The sequence below is a fragment of the Podarcis muralis genome, chromosome 8 (genome assembly GCF_964188315.1).
Source record: "Podarcis muralis chromosome 8, rPodMur119.hap1.1, whole genome shotgun sequence".
Classification (NCBI taxonomy): Eukaryota; Metazoa; Chordata; class Lepidosauria; order Squamata; family Lacertidae; genus Podarcis; species Podarcis muralis.
The window spans coordinates 57,970,986-57,990,763 of NC_135662.1; the positions used below are offsets into that span (position 1 = coordinate 57,970,986).

General features: G+C 45.2%; 1 protein-coding gene across 7 annotated transcripts in view; it reads left to right on the plus strand.

The window, feature by feature from the left end:
* DCDC2 (doublecortin domain containing 2) overlaps positions 1–19,778 on the plus strand; it is a 59,257-nt gene that overhangs the window by 31,952 nt on the left and 7,527 nt on the right. For all 7 annotated transcript variants that reach the window (XM_028737584.2, XM_028737582.2, XM_028737583.2 and 4 more), the window contains 4 exons: positions 5,023–5,169; positions 6,327–6,381; positions 7,388–7,538; positions 15,180–15,283. In XM_028737584.2, the coding sequence (XP_028593417.2) occupies positions 5,023–5,169; positions 6,327–6,381; positions 7,388–7,538; positions 15,180–15,283 (457 nt within the window). The remainder of the gene's footprint in view (positions 1–5,022; positions 5,170–6,326; positions 6,382–7,387; positions 7,539–15,179; positions 15,284–19,778) is intronic.

Here is a 19,778-nt window from a genome sequence, read left to right on the forward strand (position 1 = left end):
AATTCCATGATTTCCTGTACGGGCGGCCCTTCACCGTGGTGACAGACCACAAGCCGTTGCTTGGCTTGTTTGCCCCCGAAAAGCAGACCCCCCAAGTGCTGTCTCCTCGCGTCCTCAGGTGGTCAATTTTCCTTGCCAGCTACCAGTATGCACTGATTCACCGCCCTGGGAAGGCGATGGGCCATGCGGACGCCCTCAGCAGGCTACCACTACCGGAAACAGGCCCCGACCCAGCACCTGCACAAGAGGTTATGAGCCTGGAGCTGCTTCCCGACCGCCCCATTCAGGCACAAGAAGTCGCACACCATTCCAAGAAAGATAGGGTCATCTCCCGGGTCCTGGACTGGGTGTGGAGGGGATGGCCCAGCAGCAGCCCCGGGCCAGAATTCGCCGGCTACACAACCCGCAAACATGAACTGTCAGCCCACAAGGGGTGCCTGTTATGGGGAAGCAGGGTCGTTGTTCCCCAGCCCCTCCGCAAAAGGGTCCTCACAGCCCTACACGAGACATACCCAGGGGTAGTAAGAATGAAAGCCCTTGCCAGGAGTTATGTGTGGTGGCCGGGGATCGACGGAGAGATAGAGGCCTGGGTCAAACACTGCCAGGCCTGCCAAGAATCCCGCCCAGATCCCCCAAGGGCCCCAGTACAGTCCTGGGAGTCCGCCCGAGCACCATGGTCACGCCTGCATGTGGACTTCGCTGGCCCCTTTCAGGGGAAAACATTCTTCATAGTGGTGGACTCCTACACCAAATGGCTGGAAGTCGCACTGGTACCGTCCACTTCTACGTCCGCAGCCATCCGGGTACTACGCAGGCTGTTTGCAACCCACGGGCTCCCTGACACTCTCGTCTCAGACAACGGGACTGCATTTACGTCAGGAGAATTCCAAACCTTCACAGCGCAGAACGCCATCCGCCACATCCGTTCAGCGCCATTCCACCCGGCCACCAATGGCCAAGCAGAACGCATGGTGCGGACCACCAAGGACACCCTCTGCCGCATGACACAAGGGGACTGGGAGTATCGCCTTGCCACATTCCTTCTAGCACAGCACAGCACCCCCAGCTCAACGACTGGCCGGAGCCCCGCTGAACTACTAATGGGTCGGCGCCTTGCAATCAGATTGGACCGCCTTCACCCTGATAGAGCTCAGGATGAGGTAGGGGTGGGGGAAGGCAGGAACCCCCGGACCTTTGAGGCCCAGGACCCAGTGTACGCAAAGAATTTTGGGGCAGGCCCAGCATGGGTACCCGCCACAGTCACCAGGGTCACTGGCCCCGTGTCGTACGAGGTGCTAACAGATGGGGGGCAATGCTGGCGCCGCCACTGCGACCAGATACGGCGACGATTCCCGGGAGAAAACCAGGAGGAGGAGGACAGGTCAAAGGAGTCCCAAGGGAACAGTGGGGCAGTGAGGCCCATAGAGCAGCAAGGGCAAGCAGGAGAGGCAGAATCAGTAAATACAGAGAGGACCCGTGAGGCCGAAAGGACACCGGAACCAGAACTACGACTGAGCGAGCATGTTGCACCAGACCAAACAGCCCCATCACAGCCAGCATCCTTGGAACGCGAGCCAGAACCTGAACCCCAGACCAGGGAACACCCCAGGCCGCAACGCACACGTAGGCCGCCGGCATACCTTGAGGACTATGAATGCGACCTCCCGGGCAGGACTGGAACTTAGAGGGGAGGGGTGTTATGTACTGAATTGAATAGGATCCAAACTGCAGCAGTCTGATTGGTCCTAGAACAATAGGATCCAAAAGGCAGCAGTCTGATTGGTCCTAGAACAATAGGATTCAGAATGCAGCAGTCTGATTGGTCTTAGAACAATGCAGCAGTATGATTGGTTGGCAGGAACCACCCAATCATGCTCCAGATAGAAGTGAATCCGCAACCTGATTGGCTTACAGTAGAATTCCAGAATTAGCCAATCATGTGCAGCCCATTGTGTAAATAATGTATATAAAGCAGACCCCTCAGACATTAATTCATTCCTCCTCACCACTATGAGCTGAATAAAGAGCATGAAATCACTTTGCGACTCTGAGTATATTTCAGTCAGGTTAATGCTACTGCCCCACCACACTGTCCATTGATGCAACATTTCTGGTGCTTCAGAGAGGTTAATGGGCAGGCAGACCCTGTATAGCACTGAGCAGGGGTGAAGAACTGCATCTGGCTGGCGGACCAGATTCTCATTTCCCTGCTCCCTTGCAGGCCAAATTTGACAAGTGGATGTGATGTTCTAGCCTGACAGCTCTAAGCACATCACTGTAGTTTGCGCATGCCTATAGCCACTTCCGCCTGAAGCAGAGGACCTGTTTAGATTGGGCTGCAGAAGTTGTAATTCCCAAGGAACCTTCCCCTATGCACACAAGCTCCATTTGACCATGTGAACTCCAGTGTCTAAGGGCCGTTCCCTCAGTTATAATTTTAGTTAATAGAAGAATGCTTATCAGTCACATCTGTGATAAAAATCACAGCATGGGAAATGCGTGTTTATGTTTGCTTGAGTCATGGCTGGTGCGCTGCATCACCCTGTTTATGGTGACTGCTCCAGTGATGGGTGGTCCCTGACTGTGGCAACATTGGGAATTAGTGGTAACTGGTTGCTCATGTGAGAGAGTTTTGCATAAGCTGAATAAAAACGGAAACCTCTGCTTGCAGTATAACAAGTGTATGGTGTATTACCTCTGCACCAATATACTTGTCTAAAATCTTACCTACTTGTCTAATCTCATTCGAACAAACAGGTCTTCTGTCTCACTTGCTACAGACTTCATTCACTCACTCACTCACTCACTCACTCACTCACTCACTCACTCACTATGATTCACATGTTTATTTCAAGGAGCTCATGGCTGTGTACATCAGGCTGAGAGTAAGGGACTGGCTCTAAGGCTGTCAATTAAGCTTCATGGCCAACTGGTGATTTGGTCCAACACTCTCACTCCTATACAGTGATGCCTCGCAAGACGAAATTAATCCGTTCCGCGAGTCTCTTCGTCTTGCTGTGTTTTCGTCTTGCGAAGCACGGCTATTAGCGGCTTAGCGGCTATTAACGGCTTAGCGGCTATTAACGGCTTAGCGGCTTTAAGAAAAAGGAAACAAACTCGCAAGAACTCACAAGACGTTTTGTCTTGCGAAGCAAGCCCATAGGGAAATTCGTCTTGCGGAATGACTCAAAAAACGGAAAACCCTTTCGTCTAGCGAGTTTTTCGTCTTGCGAGGCATTCATCTTGCGGGGCACCACTGTACTATGCAGACTCACTGAAAATATGGCTGCCATCACAACCTACCTTGTGTAAAACTTCACTTTAAACTTTCAGCAAAATTGGTGAAGGCCAATTCCCCTTTTCTCTGCTTAAAAAAGAAAGAAAGAAGTAATGCCCACTACCGAATTCAGGGTGGAAATTAGTGAGGTTTTCTAATAACTTCAGAAGTTTATCCTGTACTGTTGTGTCTTGCCAATGATTGGGTTTAATGATTGCATTTTACTGTTGAATTATTTAATGTTGTTTTATACTAATTGGAAAGTGCCTTGTGATCACTTGTCTGTGTTGAAGGGTCATCTAGAAATTTTGTGAAATAAATAAATAAATTTCTTCATGTCACAGTTTTTTTTTTAATCTTATAAGTGACATTCGGGTTCATTTCCATCAGCTAACATTTCAATATGGGAAACACCCCCAAGGGTTACTAGTATAGTGAATGCTCTGTGACTGCATGTCAAACAGTAGTTTAGCTACATGCTATGGCTATGGGAAATTCAAGCAGACGTGCACATTTTAACAAATAAGTTAGAATGTCTCAAAATCTGGCCAGTTCTAAATGGGTTTTGTTGGCAATTTGTGTTGGTGTCAGTATTTTTTCTTAATAAACTCAGAGCTTTTCTGATCTGAGGAGCACATTGCAAAGTTTAAGTGGACAACACAATCAATGATCAGTATGGAGCTATGTGGAAGAATTGCTGCACTCTGAGCTCAAGTACTTAAAAGTGTGATGTTTCCTTTAAGGGGGCTTACACTTGCTGAATTCTTTGAGGTTTTGACCAGTAGACTGCTGAATAATTAACTACACTGATTTCCCATCAGCATTTTAAAGCACACTATATGAACTGGCTTTCCATCCCATCTAGTGGCTCTTATTAGTGGTGCAGGTGCGGAACAGAGCTTCCCAGGATATTTAAGAGATGCTGGTAGATTTGCCTTTTTGTTTGGTATAACGTAAGTGGTTGCAAAATGCTAAGTTTGGTTTCTGCAGATGATAGAACATGCCCCTCCCCAAAAAAGTATTCTAGGAAACCTGAAAATTCAGAGTTATAGAGAGTGAGCCTGGCTTCGGCTGGGGAGGGCGGGATATAAATAAAATCTATTATTATTATTATTATTATTATTATTATTATTATTATTATTATTAGATCAGCAATATATGCATTTAGCAATCCCTCGCCCCTCAAAGCCAACAGTCTGACTGAGCTTAGAGATTTAAATATTAATCAACTGAGAAATGTTTTTAAAGAAACAGCTCACCCCAATTTCAAAAACTGTTGTTAAAAACAAGAAGCGTTGTCACTGTTTCTAAGAAAAAGGACAAAGCGAGTACTGATAAAGCTTACATGGAGAGGCATTGGAAAAGACATATTGTATTAGGCTTGTTTCCTCTACAACTTGGGACCAAACTCAGGTAGGGCTCAGAAAGAGCCCTGTCTGAAACCCTGGAGAAACCACTGCCAGTTGGCATGACAGACTCATTGGTCTGATGCAGTATAAGGCAGCTTTCTGTGTTCCTAACACACAACTGGTGGGAGCCCTGCTAGTGGTTCTTCAGACAATTCCTTCCAGTTTAGTTGACATTGTTCCACTGATGGGGCAAAGTGGGCTCCAAGGGCAAATTCTTTTCTCTTCTGGAAGAGGGCTCACACTGTACCACTAAACTTCTCAGTGATTAGTTCACTCTTTGAAGGGTGTGGATTATTTATTTCAGTTGCTAAAGGAAAGTGCTCATATATCTTACAGGCTCTACACTTTAGATGGAAAACCTGTCGAGAGTGGGATGGATTTGGAAAATGGGCAGTTTTACGTAGCGGTTGGCAGAGACAAATTTAAGAAGTTGCCCTATAGTGAATTGCTGTTCACCAAGTCCACCATGAGGAGATCGTATGGGTAAGTTTAATGGGTTTTTGTACTAGCCATATTTATGAACATGAATTATGACAATGCAGTGTCCTGAATACAGGTGTGTACTGCAGCTAAGCCCATTTTTTGACATGGATGGGATTTTTGTAACTTTTGGGTTCTATAGGTGAAAAGAAGTTACACAGTGCAGCTGCAATTGCTGCTGATATCTGTCTCTTTTATTGCCTAGTTCACATGTTTTGCTTGTTTATATGAGCATCTAAGTTATGATTACTTGCACAGACAAAAGCATATAGTGAATTAGACCCAAAGCAACAGGTTAGGAGGATAAAGAAGGGTTTTGCTTCATTTGACAGAGCAAAGATACCCTAAAGCTACCTTAATTCATTCTAACCTTCTTCACACAGTGATAGATCAGAGCTCCTGTTTGAATAAACTGGTAAAGTCAACGGTTCTCACTTGAGGAGTTTTCCATTCCTAGTTTTTCATAGCCTCTTGAGCAAATTTATTTTGGCCCAGTTGCAAAAGTTACTGTCTTTCACAAGTGTTTTATTAGACCACAAATAAAAGGGCATTGTATGTAACTGCATGTAACTGCTTCCTCTGCAGTTGGTCTTTGAGATGACGACTATGGCTTGTGAATATCTGAAATGGTTTCTAGCTTTTCAGTAATTTCTTATATTGTATAGGGTCCTTCCTATGTATGACAATTGCAAAATATACCACAAAATCATTTGCTTCTAAATACCTTGGGTTGTTCCAGTTGACCTGTTTTTGAGCATTCATCATGATTCATCTGCAGAAAGTTTGTGCAGTGGTTAAATTGTGTTCTCTGTTTATTTAGCATCCATTCTGATTTGTTTGGGTGGACGTTATCCAGCATTACTTTAGTCAATTTGTTACCCACACTTTGCAGTGCATTTGCCTCTCACTTTCCTTAATGCAGAAAGTCCATTTTGGAGGAAGTGGGTTTGTTAAGCAAGAGCACCAAACTGACTTTGATTGTGCAACCTGGATTTGCCAGCACATGATTGAATCGCACTTGGAAATAGTGACCGTCTAGAAGACCCTTATAAAGACATTATGTTTGTTGGCAATAGATAGGCTGTTTCAGCATAATAATTCATGATGTTGAGAACATTCCAAGTGTTTTAAACCTGAAATACCATTATTGTTTCCTGCAGCTCAAAATCATCTTCACTACCTCCTATTGGTGGATCTGGAAAGTCTAAGGGGAGTGTAAGTATTCAGAAGTAATATATGTTTCATGGTTAAGCAGCTTGCTTAACTCTATCAGATAAGATGTCATTTTCTGTTGTGCGTCTACACAAGCATTCTTTGGATACAAAAGAAAAGTACAAAGAGAAGAAGTTTAAGAGACTTGAGCTTCTTACTTCCTTTCCATGTTTGTAACCTGCAAAATTGTATGAAACAATGCCTCTGTCATCAAATATATTACTTTCCAACCTTAAATCCAAAGCATGCTCTTGGCAAGATTCCAGTTTGGGAATATTGATAAAACTGATTTTGTATGTGTGCACTTGATTTGAAAAGGATGCTTGCAGTGCAATCCTGTTAATGTCTTGTTAAAACTAAGCCCCATTGAAATTGATGGGGGCTTACTTTCAGGTCCATAGGTACCTGAATGGTAAAGGGACCCCTGACCATCAGGTCCAGTTGTGACCGACTCTGGGGTTGCAGTGCTCATCTCGCTTTATTGGCTGAGGGAGCCGGTGTACAGCTTCCGGGTCGTGTGGCCAGCATGACTAAGCCACTTCTGGCAAACCAGAGCAGCGCACGGAAACGCCGTTTACCTTCCCGCTGGAGCGGTACCTATTTATCTACTTGCACTTTGACGTGCTTTCAAACTGCTAGGTTGGCAGGAGCAGGGACCGAGCAACAGGAACTCACCCCATCGCGGGGATTCAAACCGCCGACCTTCTGATCGGCAAGTCCTAGGCTCAGTGGTTTAACCCACAGTGCCAGGTCCATAGGTGTGTATATATCAGGCATGTCCAACTTTCCAGAGACTGTGATCTATTCCCACTATAAAAAACTGACAGTGATCTACCAAAGTTGTTGAGGTTGTTGAGCTTTTTTTGGGGGGTCGGGGACCACGGACCAGTAGATCGCAATCAACCTGTTGGACATTCCTGGTATATATGATTGCAGCCTATGTAAAGTTCTGTTTTAAGTTTTCACAGATTAAATAGTCTCCTTCTCCTTTTTGTGATGAAACCACCAGTCCAAATCTACTGACACAGCAGAAACAGTGTCCTCTCCTCAACCTCCAAAGAGAAAGGAAAAGCACGTACAGAATCAAGATATTAAAAAACCTGCTAAATCAAAAGAAAACATAAAAGCCGTGACCAGATCTCATGTTCCCCCAGAAAATGGTAAGTACCTGAAGACACTATTTTAAGGAGTAACAAGAACTGTGGCCAAATCTTAAAGTTTGGCTGCCTTTACTATTTGTGACTCTTGTGCTTTTATTGTGAGCGAGTATGAATTTTGCTAAAGATTACTGTTTCCAGACATGGCCCTCTTAACTTAAAGATTCATATTTTTAAAAATGTTTTCCCCCAACTATCAGGAAAGCCTGTCCATGAAATACACCCCGTTGGGAAAGGACAGGGTTGCTTTCCATTTTAAATCCCTTCCATTGATTAGGCTGTTCACGACTTTTGCTTCCTGCACATGCCCCAGGTAAATGAAGGAGGAAGCGGTGATTTCAGACTGAAATGTCATTGTGCAGGTGTGGGTACCACCTCCTGGGGCTGCCTACATCCGTTTTTAAATGGACATACAGCAGGGTAATGCAGAAAGAATCAATCCTCAATGAGCTTTTATCTTCGGAATGAAACCAGTTTCTCAATAAGCTCTTTTAAGGGGCAAAAAATACATAATAGAGTCAGACTATCATCTATCTATCTATCTATCTATCATCTATCTATCATCTATCTATCATCTATCACAGCCTAAGAATCTGTAGGGGATATCCCCAGCCCAGCCTTGGTTCACTTTATTCAAAAGAGAAAAAGAAAGAAAGATGGATTATATCTTGAGTAAAATGAATCCATACTCTATGCAGATCATAGCACCCAACATTAATTTGTGCTGACAAGATCCTGTCTTCTGTGAAGGCCACATGCCACTTTCCTAGTCACCTAGTTCTGTTACTATACACTTAACAGAGGAAAGAGAACAATGAAGAATCCTAATTAGTCAATTGCTGCAGAGACTATGGTGTGCATTGGGCCTTCATCAGGGCAGCAGTTCAGAAGTGTTGAGGGACTGTTTTTTGCCAAAATGTTACAAGCATTGTCCTGAAGCTGAATTAATAGGCATTTGTACATATTCTTGAGCCATGAGTGTTTCTGCTGCTTCTGAACATTCCATAAGTTAGCACAGGCCCTGCAGTCCTGAACACCAGGGATGAGGAACATGTGGTCTTCTAGATGTTGTTGGACTCCAACTCCCATCAGCCCCAGCCAGCATGGCCAATGCCTCAGGAATTATGGGAATTGTAGTCCAGCAACACCTGGAGGGCCACAGATTCCCCATCCCATCCCTACTGTGCACATAAATAATTCCTATGGCCCAGTTCACACATCACAATAAACCACAATTAATGGTTTACTAAGAAACAAACCACAGTCACTTCTGAACCTGGGATATTGTTTTGTTTTGGTTCAAGCAAACTGCGGTCAGAAAGGTAAGGATTGTTCTTGTCTTACAGATGGTGTTTTCTTTTGCGTGAAACAAATCTCAATCCCTGGTTTAGATGTAATACTAAAACAGAGGTCATGGTTTGTTTTTGCCACACATTACTAGGGAGGAGCAATGTGGGAGATTGGCAAATTCATGGTAGGAATAAAAAATTCTTTTAAGATGTTAATCCCCTGGCTTTACACCGCATCTAAGTCTCCAAGGCAGCTCACATGAAACAATAAAATAATCTACTACAATAATGACCCCCAACCCCCTGAGCTAAAAAGCAAAAGCTAATTCATCAGCCAACAACAACAGAGATAAAGAACATGAAAGCTAAACTCTAATTAAATGCCAGCAACAACTTGAGTGAACATAAATTAATTGGTGCTTCAAAATTAATCATGTAGGCACCTGATGAATTTAGCTGGGAAGTGTTAAGTATAATGTTGTGGAGAAGTTTTAAATTAACTGAATCCTGCATTCCTTTGAACCATTTTTCTGAAGTTGAAATATGTGCGCTGGTTTACCACTGAGCCTTTTTAATTAAAACTTCTTTTTAATATGTAACTTGTCCCTTGTCCTGCTATCCAGAATGGAGACAAGGGACAAAATACTGGAGTAGGCTTGACCATGACTTTTGAAGATCTGCAAAAGTGATTAACAGTCAACCTTAGCTATCCACTAACCTTAGCTATTCCTAACCTTCCTGTGAGACCACAATTTCCAGGAAGGAAAGGTGTCAATTGCTGCCCTACTCCTTAAAGTCATCTGCCTTAACCCTGACCCAGAATAAAATGTGGAGCCAGCCAGCGGTACAGTTTCAATTTTCCTTGGCTGTGCCAAAGGTATTCCCTCACCTCTACAAGAGATGCCTCAATGTGATCACTAAATCAAACTTTGTTCTCTAATCCAGGCCCGTACTGATTTGTTCTCAAGAACAGTCCAGGATTGTGGGCCCATTGTTGTTCAACCCTATCAGCAGGTAGAATGAGCCTCCAAATTTCCTTTGTAGACTTCCAAGGAAAACATTATACCCCTCTTCCAGGAGTTTGATACCTGGGGTCTTCTTCATGTAAGGAATTTGCCCTGCCATTGAGCTATGACTGCTACTCAAGCATTGCAGAACAAATGGCTACACCAACCAAATGATTAAGCAGCTTAAACTGAACCAGAATGCCAAAATTAACCAAATAACAACCCTCATATGTTTTACTGCTGAGGCCAAGGGCAAGGACTGTTAGTTAATTCTTTCCCTAACACTGTTTGGATGTGTGTCTGATTTCTCTAGGTACCAGTGCAGTTGTAGAGTGACACATACCTGGTAAAATGTACTCCTGGCCATTGCCATGGTCAGGTCATCCAGGGACAATGCCTGCTCCAGGAGCACTACCTGTATTTTGTTTTTCACCAGCAGTGCAACCCCACTGAGGACCAGAGCACTGTAGTCATGCCTGGATTTAAGTTTCAGTTTATTCACCAAGCCATGACTGATTCTAAACATTGATTCAGGACATGAGTGCCTGTACTTCCCTAAGATCAGAAGATAGAAACAAAAGGTAGATCTCAGTGTCATAAGCAAACTAATGACACATCAGCATCCCAAGCCTCTAGATAATTTCTCATAGTGTTTACATATAGATCTGCCTATCTATATGCCTACCAATCAAGATCGGTATTCACCTTAAGGCTTAGGCAGATGCATATGGGTAGATAACCTAAGATTGGTCTTTGTGGAACCCTGTTCCCCAGTAGCCACTAGTGGAACAGCAGTTTCCCAGCACCATCTTCTGGGAGGTATCCTCTGGAAAGATTGAGAGCCACTGAAAAACAGTTCTCTTTCATATATCTCTGCAAATGTGGAGACAATATATCAAATGTTATCTAACATCCTATGCCTTATTGTGACTTTTCTGCCAAATGGCCCACCTGTGGTTCTGTAATAATCAGTTCTAAAACGTTATTGTGACTTTCTATAGAGAAAAAAAACCCCACTGTTGTATTTCTCATATGATAGAGTCCTTTCTTGTATTTCAAAGAGTCTTACTGTTTTAGGCAGGGCCGGTTAATCCCTGCATCCAGTTTTTAAATATTGTGTGCTAGCAGTCTCTTTTGTTTTTTTAAAGGAAAAATTAAATAACTTTAATTGGAGAGGTTATTCAGCAGGTGATAAAATGTCCCTTTTATTTTTCTGAGAAGGATGTGTAACAATTTGTGACTAGCTTGGGGCTGAAACTATTCCCCTCCCCCACAAGTTCTTTGAAATGAGGGTTTTACTACCTGCAAGGTAATAGTTACCTGGAATATCAGTTTGGCTTGGTTTGCTATACAAATTGAGGTTTTAATGTCTCTATGTATTCTTCATGCTGAGAAGTTGATAGGTATTCTTCTGAAAGACGAATGGTAATGCATAAGTATTTAGAGGAATTTTGGCAGTAATTTTCGAGAGTTGACATCTATCTATGTGGAGCATGCATGCATTGATGAGAAATACTTGCAAATGGATATTCTCATTAGGTGTGACAAGAAAGAACAAAAATTGCCTCCACCTATTTGGTCCTGGCTTGCAATATATATTACAGCCTCTGAATGGAGGTTTGAGAAGCCTTTAAACAGAACGACCTGCTTTTTCTAGAAGGCGGCAGCAAAAGAATGGACAGGCTGATTCAAGTCATTATGCGAAATACATAAAGTTCCATAATGTTATGGAACATAGATGGTATATTATGAAAACCACATTCTGGTACCACCTCTGTATGTTACAGTTTTAGAGTCTTTGACCCTTACTGGAACCATTTTCTCATGTTCTGAAGACCTTTTCCATTATCTCACCGGTCTCTGGTTTCCATTATCTTACTGTTGTCGTCAACAATTTTTGCTGCGCTGTTCCATCTCTCTGAAACAGAGAATGGAGTTCTGCTTCATAAGATGTATTCTTTGCAACCTAATAGTTTGGGATCATTACCATTGCTACAAGCAGAATGACGATAGGGTAACAGCACAGTCAAACAGCCATACCTTTGGGCCCTCTGGTTTATGGTGCATAGTAATTTATTTTCCAGGAAAACATTATCACAAGGCGTTGTTCCCCAGCTATTCTTATAAAAGTGAACTCAACATATAAACATGACATATTGAATCACTGAAAATTAACACTCTGCCATGGTTGTTGGTGTGCATATTAAAGAATTAATAATACCTGTGGTACGGTTCTGGCTTGCCTCTAGCCTGTCCCTTTGTTGCTGTTTAGTCGTTTAGTCATGTCCGACTCTTCGTGACCCCATGGACCAGAGCACGCCAGGCACTCCTGTCTTCCACTGCCTCCCGCAGTTTGGTCAAACTCATGCTGGTAGCTTCGAGAACACTATCCAACCATCTCGTCCTCTGTCGTCCCTTTCTCCTTGTGCCCTCAATCTTTCCCAACATCAGATTCTTTTCCAGGGAGTCTTCTCTTCTCATGAGGTGGCCAAATATCGAAGCCTCATCTTCACAATCTGTCCTTCCAGTGAGCACTCAGGGCAGCCTGTCCCTTTAGGATTACTCAATTTCTCTAATCCTTCATAACATATATGCAGAGAGGCCATGTCTCATTTACGCCAGGCTTGCCTATGCCAACTCAGCTATGCCATGTCTCTTTATACCAGCTCAAGTTCCAGATTACCAGTTCAGCAATAATTCACACTTTTATATAACAACAGCAACATAACTTCCTGTCTCTGCTCTTGGCTGCTAAGACTCATTAAACTCCATGGAACTTATTTCTGAGTAAATGTACATAGGGCTTGATTGTTACTGATTCGGTGTGTGAGTGCCATGCCTATGGCAGAATGGAATGAGCTCATTATTATCAGGAAACGGATTTTGAAAATGGTTCTGCTTCCTTGTCATCAGTTTTTATTTCATTTCTGTTATGTTGCCCCTTAAAATATGTCTCTTCCTCCTCCTGTTTTCTGTGAGGGAACATAGCAGAGGCCTCTGTTTTGTACACAAAAATGTTCCCTTCCCCTGAGAGATTTATAATTCTCTTGAGACATTTTAAAATGGATTCCTGCAACAATGCCAGTTTTTTGGTGTTTTGTTTGGGTGAAGATTAGAAAACAATCCTGTATCCTCTTCATCCCTTTTGGGTATTTGTTGGATGTAATGAACAATGCGTTTATTATGGGTTTGTTTTGTTTTTTTGCTTTATGAGGCAGCATCTGGTAAATGACATTAAATATTTTTTTGTAGTTACATTAACTTAGATACAGAGCTTACAGCTCTGTAAATGTCCCTGATTTCCATAAAATATTCAGGGCAGACTGTTATTACCATGATTATTTTCTCCCTAATGCTGAACTTCAATCAGTTTCAAATTTGAAATGTATTAAATGGCTATGCATAATACTACCATTTGTACTGCAATAATTTTTTTTTATTGTTAGGACTGCCTAGGAGGGGAACGTATGCAGGAAACATTAATTTTCTGTGTTTTATTATTTAAAGTATATTGATTTCTTATTAGTTGTTGGAATTTATAACTCATTTGCTATTTAATATAGTCATGTAATTTTCTTATTTATCAATGTGTATCAACGAGGTTCTGTCAATTGGAATGGAGATACTGAGCTGGATAAAGCAGAGAAATGTCTTTCAGTAGTTTCAGAGACGCAGGAGTCCCGATTTCCCCCCCTAGACATTAGCATAGGAAGCTGTGCAACACACCAGCTTCCAAACGGTTCTTTCCATGTTCCCATGCTTTCTGCACTCACAGGACTCTAGCAGAAAGGTGCTGGACAGTCCCGTTTGCTGAATTCCAGCTGCTGCTTCCACATCTGCAGCCAACTTCCACCCTTTCTCCTCTTCTATGCATTGACTATCCCTTGTCTAGGCTACTGCCTTGTGTTTTGTAGCAGGTGATTAATACAGTCATCTGATTTTTCCCCACAGGATAGAGTGAGGCAGTATATAAAGTTACTCTTCTATTTGCATGTTGTCTTCCCCTGCATGTTTAAAACTTTACATTCAGGAATATTTAATTCAAAAGGCAGAAATGCATGGCAAGCCAATTTAAAATACCAGTTGAAAAAATGCAGAAAGTTGCATGAACTGCTAGTACTTTATGTCTCTCTGAGAAAGGAGTTTCAGATTGTGTGCAGCCACTGAGAAGGCCCTCTCATGTTTTCCCACTGTGTTCAAAAGCCAGAAACAATGATCAGTGTTCCTATTTGCGAATACATCTCCTTTCTAAACTTGGGTTAGCCAAGTTTGGGTTGGTGACACATTTATTGCTTTCTTCTTCTCCACCACGCTATGTAATATTTGTCTTCTTAGCCTGAAGACTTCCTTCATATATATTATAGTTATCCCATTTCTGTGATTTAATAATTATTTGAATCTATAAAAATATATAATAATATCATACAATTTCTTTTCACTTGAAATGAATGAAATTGATTTTTGAGTAGTTCTTGGCAGATTTTCCTTATAACTGTCTTAAACCACGGTGGACGTAGCACAGTACCAGTTGTTATCCGTGCTGAAAGAAATCTAATGAGTAAAGCTTTGTTGACAAAAAACAACTTGAGGGTTTTGTTAACATCTATTTTGTGAAACGTGTGTGCTATGTTTTCCTTTATAAGCGTGTTTGATATTTAGTTGCTTTGAAGGCAGCCCTGTTCAGGGAAGTTTTTAATATTTAACGCTGTACTGTTTTTAACACTTGATTGGGAGCCGCCCAGAGTGGCTGGGGAAACTCAGCCAGATGGGTGGGGTATAAATAATAAATTATTATTATTATTATTATTATTATTATTATTATTATTATTATTATAGCTCAGAATTGAGCTAGTGCAACTTTTGACAAAGCATTAGCCTAAAGCCCAGATTCAACTAACCCAGCGTGCTAGTGGAAAGCTTGTGGGAAACTCATGTAAAGGCTCCCACTAGGACAACAGGGCTTTCTCTCCTCCTCTTCTGTGTGCCCTGTGGCACCCCCAAATCTTCTCCAGAGGGTCAGGAGAACTCTCAGAACAGTGCATGGGGGCAGGGGGGGGGGAGAAAGGGGGGGGGAATTGTTCCATCCAGCAAGCAATAATGCTTGTGCTGATGGAACAATTAGAAGAGCACAACATTAAATTCCTTCCAGTGGTTATTTTCGTTCTCTTTCCATGTAAGAATGATGGTGCTCTTATAAAGCCAAAGCAAAACCAATGGGTGCATGTCTTAAATCTGTAAGAGTAAACACCTGTGAAGAATGGGAAACCTTTTCCAGGCTGCCCTTGAGTGCAGTTCACTAATTTTGCCACACAGTGTCACAGTTGGACTCTTCTTCTTTCCAATTCCAGAGGAGGAAGGAGTTTACAAGGCTGGCAAAAAGCGATCGGAAATGAGGGGGGCTGTGGAAGTCCAGGAAGATGAAGACACTCAAACTGAGGTCCCACTGGACCAGGTAAGCTGCAAGCTTTGAACAAGGGACTCATAATGAAAATAGGTTTGCAGTAAAGTTATGGCTCATTTCTCTTGTGGTTTTCCACTGCTGTCATAACCATCTTTTTCCTGTTATTGGTAAACTGTTTCATTGGCTAATGTACTAAGACTGCCATCAGTGAAGGAACACAGACCTTTGAATACAGCTGGCATTGGAATACCTAAGTTCCGTTTTCTGGTTTCTGTAACCTTTTTAGAACCTTATTCAATAATGGTCATTGAATATTGCAGCACTGTACTATTCAAGCAAAAGCTTAGCTATTGAGTACTAGAACTTTCATACTGGCCACATGGATGGGTATAAAATAAACTGCAAACCAGCATTAGATTTATGCAAAATGTTCCTGTTTTGCATTTGAGCTGTTCTGAATACAAATAGTATTATGGCACTCAAGTTTCAAATAAACCACCCCCTATCAAAATATCAAATTCTGTAAGGAATTGAACTATGTGTGTGAAGTCAATAGGATGAATAACAGGATAAATGCTGTCACGTTCAGGATGGGTATCTTTCAATCTTCGTAATGGAGAATGATGTAATCCTCGGCCAGATTACAAGCATGAAGCAATATAATGATGAAAATCATAGGAGCCTGAAACTATGATTAGTTAAATCCCATGGTCATTTGATTAGGACAGCAACACCATTTGTGGAATAGGTCTCTAGAGTGCGTGGAATGTAATAAAAGAAGAGCTATTATTGTTGGCCTCTTTATGATTGCATTGGACCAGTGAGGACAGCATGGGAATCTTGGAGATGTTAATAGGTTTGGAGCTTTTGAATTTCATGGCAGCTTTTCATTATGGTTTATCAACGTGTTTCAAACCTGGTGTTTGTTTGTTTGTGTGTGTATACATGCAGCTGCTGTGAATCTGTATCATCTTTGTTAGGCTAGAAAAAGTGGTGGTGGTGTCAATGGTAGCAGTAAATCAGAGGGAAATTGGTGTGGTGGCAGCAACAGGGCCAGAGGAATAATAGACTTATAGAATTGGAAGGGGCATCTAGTCCATCTCCCTGCAGTACAGGGATCTCAACTAGATCATACATGACAGTTGGCCATTCAACCTCTACTTGAAGCCTCCAAGGACACCAGGCTAGTCTTCCTTCTAGAGGAAAAACAGATGTCTACATTGATTCAAGTTTTGAAACTGGCATCTAAGAAATACCCCTTGATGGAAGTGCTTTTGTTTTTACAGTATCACGAGTGAACCCTATCCTCTGGATCCTTGTGCAGATTTTAAGCGTTCATGTTTAATGCCTCTTGTCAGGGTTGCTTCAAGATCCTAGCTCACAGAGGATCACGCTAGCCAACGGTCATTAAGTAAAAGTCTTTATTGAGTTACAGTTTCCATTCTCAAGCTGCTGCGTGCAACCCTACGTCTAGTAGCTAGATCGGCGAAGCTCCGTCTGAATCTCCGCCCCTCGTACACCAACTTAATATCCTAGCCCTGCTCCACCTTTTCCGCCTGACTGTTCTTCTCTGGGTCCCTCTGCCCCCCTGGGTCTCTTCCTTCCGGGATTCTTCGGACGCTGACCCCCCGGACTCTCCTGTCTCCTTGCGCCGGGCTTTAGGACCCGGCTCTCTTTCCGGGCTGCCTACTGCGCCTCCTTCCTGTGCATTTGAACTTGGCGCGCGCGCCCAACCTTCCACCTTCCGTCTAACCGTTTCTTCGCTCCCAGATGGAGGTGTGGCCACCCCTGACTCGTGCCCTCCCTCCTGCTGTGAGCTGCCAGCGCTTGCCCCCTGGCTCCTTTCCTCTTCCCTGTTCTCTGGCGGTGACGCTGGACCCGATCTCCAACTGCTCTCCTCTGATTCCCCTCTGGCTCTATCTCCCTGGGGTGCCCCCCTAAACTCCCCCCTTGCCTTGGCCACTGGTGCTCCTTTCTGTGAATCCTCCGACTCACTGGAGAGACTCGGAGATCTCGGGTCGTCGTCATCGCTCATCCTTTCTTCTGCCTCCTCCCCTTCGCTCTCTGTTTCCTTCCTTGCCCTTGCCTCTGCTCCTGAACCCCTGACATCCATCCCCCCCTCGAAGCCCCCCACTCCCCCTTCCCCTCCTTCCGGTGCTGGAGCTGGGTGCTGCTGCGTCAAGGAGACGAATGTCGGGTACCGTTCGGTTCCCGTAGCGGGCCTCCCTCCGAAGTCTTCCGGTTCTTCCTCCCTTCTCTCGTCGACGACGGTCACCTCTGCTTCCATCTCTGTGCCGCCGTGCTCGAAACCTGGATCGTCCCCGAAAATGTCCATGTCCGTCTCTCCCTCGCTTCCTCCAGGCGGCGTTGCTCGGCCTGGAGCTTCTTGCCACTTCCTGCGCCACTGTTCCTCTGGTTTGTCGTCCCACCAATACGAGGGTTCTGAGGCAGATCCCGAAGGCGACCCCTCCGGGGAACGGACGTCTCGTATCGGGTCCTCGTCCGAGTCGAACCCCCGGAACGTGCTGCCCGAAAGCGTGGGTGTGAAAAGCCAGTCGTCGAAAAAGTCTGCTGGCATCGGTCTATGTGGGAAGAGGGCATGAAACTCGTCTTTGAGCAGAGGTTCGTCCAAGGCGTAGTCCGGCACCCAACTGTTCGCACTGGCCGGGGTGCCCTCCCTGGCGAGAAAGTATTCTACCCCTTCTTCCCCCCATCTGGAATCCAAAATCTCTGTGACTTCGTTGATGCGCTCCTTCTGTGCCACTGCTGCGTGCCCTGGTCTGTCTCTGGCCGGACTCTGCGCCGTTCCGGGTTCCTGAAACCTGTGCGGTGCCTTGTAGGGAGTGAGCACCGATCTGTGGAATACCGGATGCATTCTGGAACCCTCCGGAAGCGCCAGCCTGAAGGCCACCGGGTTGACCTGCTCTTCGACTTGATAGGGCCCCAGTTGCTTATGCCCTAGTTTCTTCTTGGCCAACGACCTGGCCGGCACTGCGTGGGCTGCTAACCAGACCCAGTCCCCCACGTGTAGCTCTTCGCCAACCCTTCTGCGTTTGTCCGCTTGTACCTTGTATGCGTGCTTGGCCAGTTCCAGGTGGCGCCGCAGCTGATCGTGGACTTCCTGCAGTTCCGACGCGAACGCATCTGCCGTCTGCGGCTCCCCTTCCCCCAGCCTTTCCAGTCCCGGGAAGGTTCTGGGGTGCCTCCCGTTGTTGGCGAAGAACGGTGTGACCCCCGTGGACACGTGCTTCGTGTTGTTGTAAGCGAACTCGGCGAGCGGCAGGTAATCCACCCATGTCGCAGGCTGTTGATTTGCATAACACCTCAAGTACTGCTGCATGATGGCATTGACCCGCTCTGCTTGCCCGTTGGTTTGCGGGTGTCTCGCCGACGCCAGGTTGATCTTGACGTTCAGGAAGCCCATCAGCCGCTGCCAGAAATTTGAGATGAACTGCCGCCCCCGGTCGGACAGAATAGACCGTGGCAGACCGTGAACCTTGAACACGTGGTCTATGAACAGTTTGGCGGTTTGTTCCGCCGTGGCCACCTTCGCACACGGAATGAAATGTGCCATCTTGGAGAACAAGTCCACCACCACCAGCACTGCCGTCTTGCCCCTCGAGCTGGGCAGATCCGTGACAAAGTCCAGGGCCACCCTCTCCCAAGGTTCGGCCGGAGTTTGCAGCGGTTCCAACAGTCCGGCCGGCGGTCTAAGCACTGGCTTCGCCCTCTGGCAGGTGTCACACCTCGCCACGTAGTCCGCGACCTCCCTTCTCATTCCAGGCCACCAGAAATCCCTGGCTACTAGTTCCACCGTCTTCTCCTTGCCGAAGTGCCCTGCAGTGGGCGCGTCGTGCATCTGCTGCAGCACCTTGGCGCGAAGTTCGTCTCCCGGCACGTAGATGGCCCCTTTACGGATGAGCAATCCATCTCTTAGCTGGAAACCGTCGGCCGCTGCTTTGCCCCTTTGCACCTCTGAGATCTTTGCTTGCGCGAATGAGTCCCCCTGCAACGCTCGTCGCACCGCCTCCAGATCCACGGTCGCCGCGGCGCACGCCCACACTGTTGGTGCGAAGATGTGCATGGCGGCCGCTGGCGTTGCTTCCTCCAGATACTGTGGCTTGCGGGAGAGAGCGTCCGCCATGATGTTGGTGTCCCCCGGGACATACTCTATTCGGAAGTCGAAGTTCGCAAAGAACTCAGCCCAACGTATCTGCCTTTGGTTCAGGAACTGTGCCGTGCGCCAGTGCTCCAGGTTCTTGTGGTCCGTGCAAACCTGCACCGTGTGCTTGGCGCCGATCAGAAAGTGCCTCCACGCCTTGAACGCTGCATGAATGGCCAGCAACTCCCTGTCCCATATGGTGTAGTTCTGCTCGGACTTGCTGAGCTTCCTGGAGTAAAACGCCCCCGGTCGCCACACCCCCTGCGGGTCTTTCTGCAGCAGGACCGCCCCCACGGCTCTGTCCGAGGCGTCAGTCTCCACCCTCATCGGCTTGCTGGGGTTGACATGAAGCAGCTGCTCTTCCGACGCGAAGAGACGCTTGAG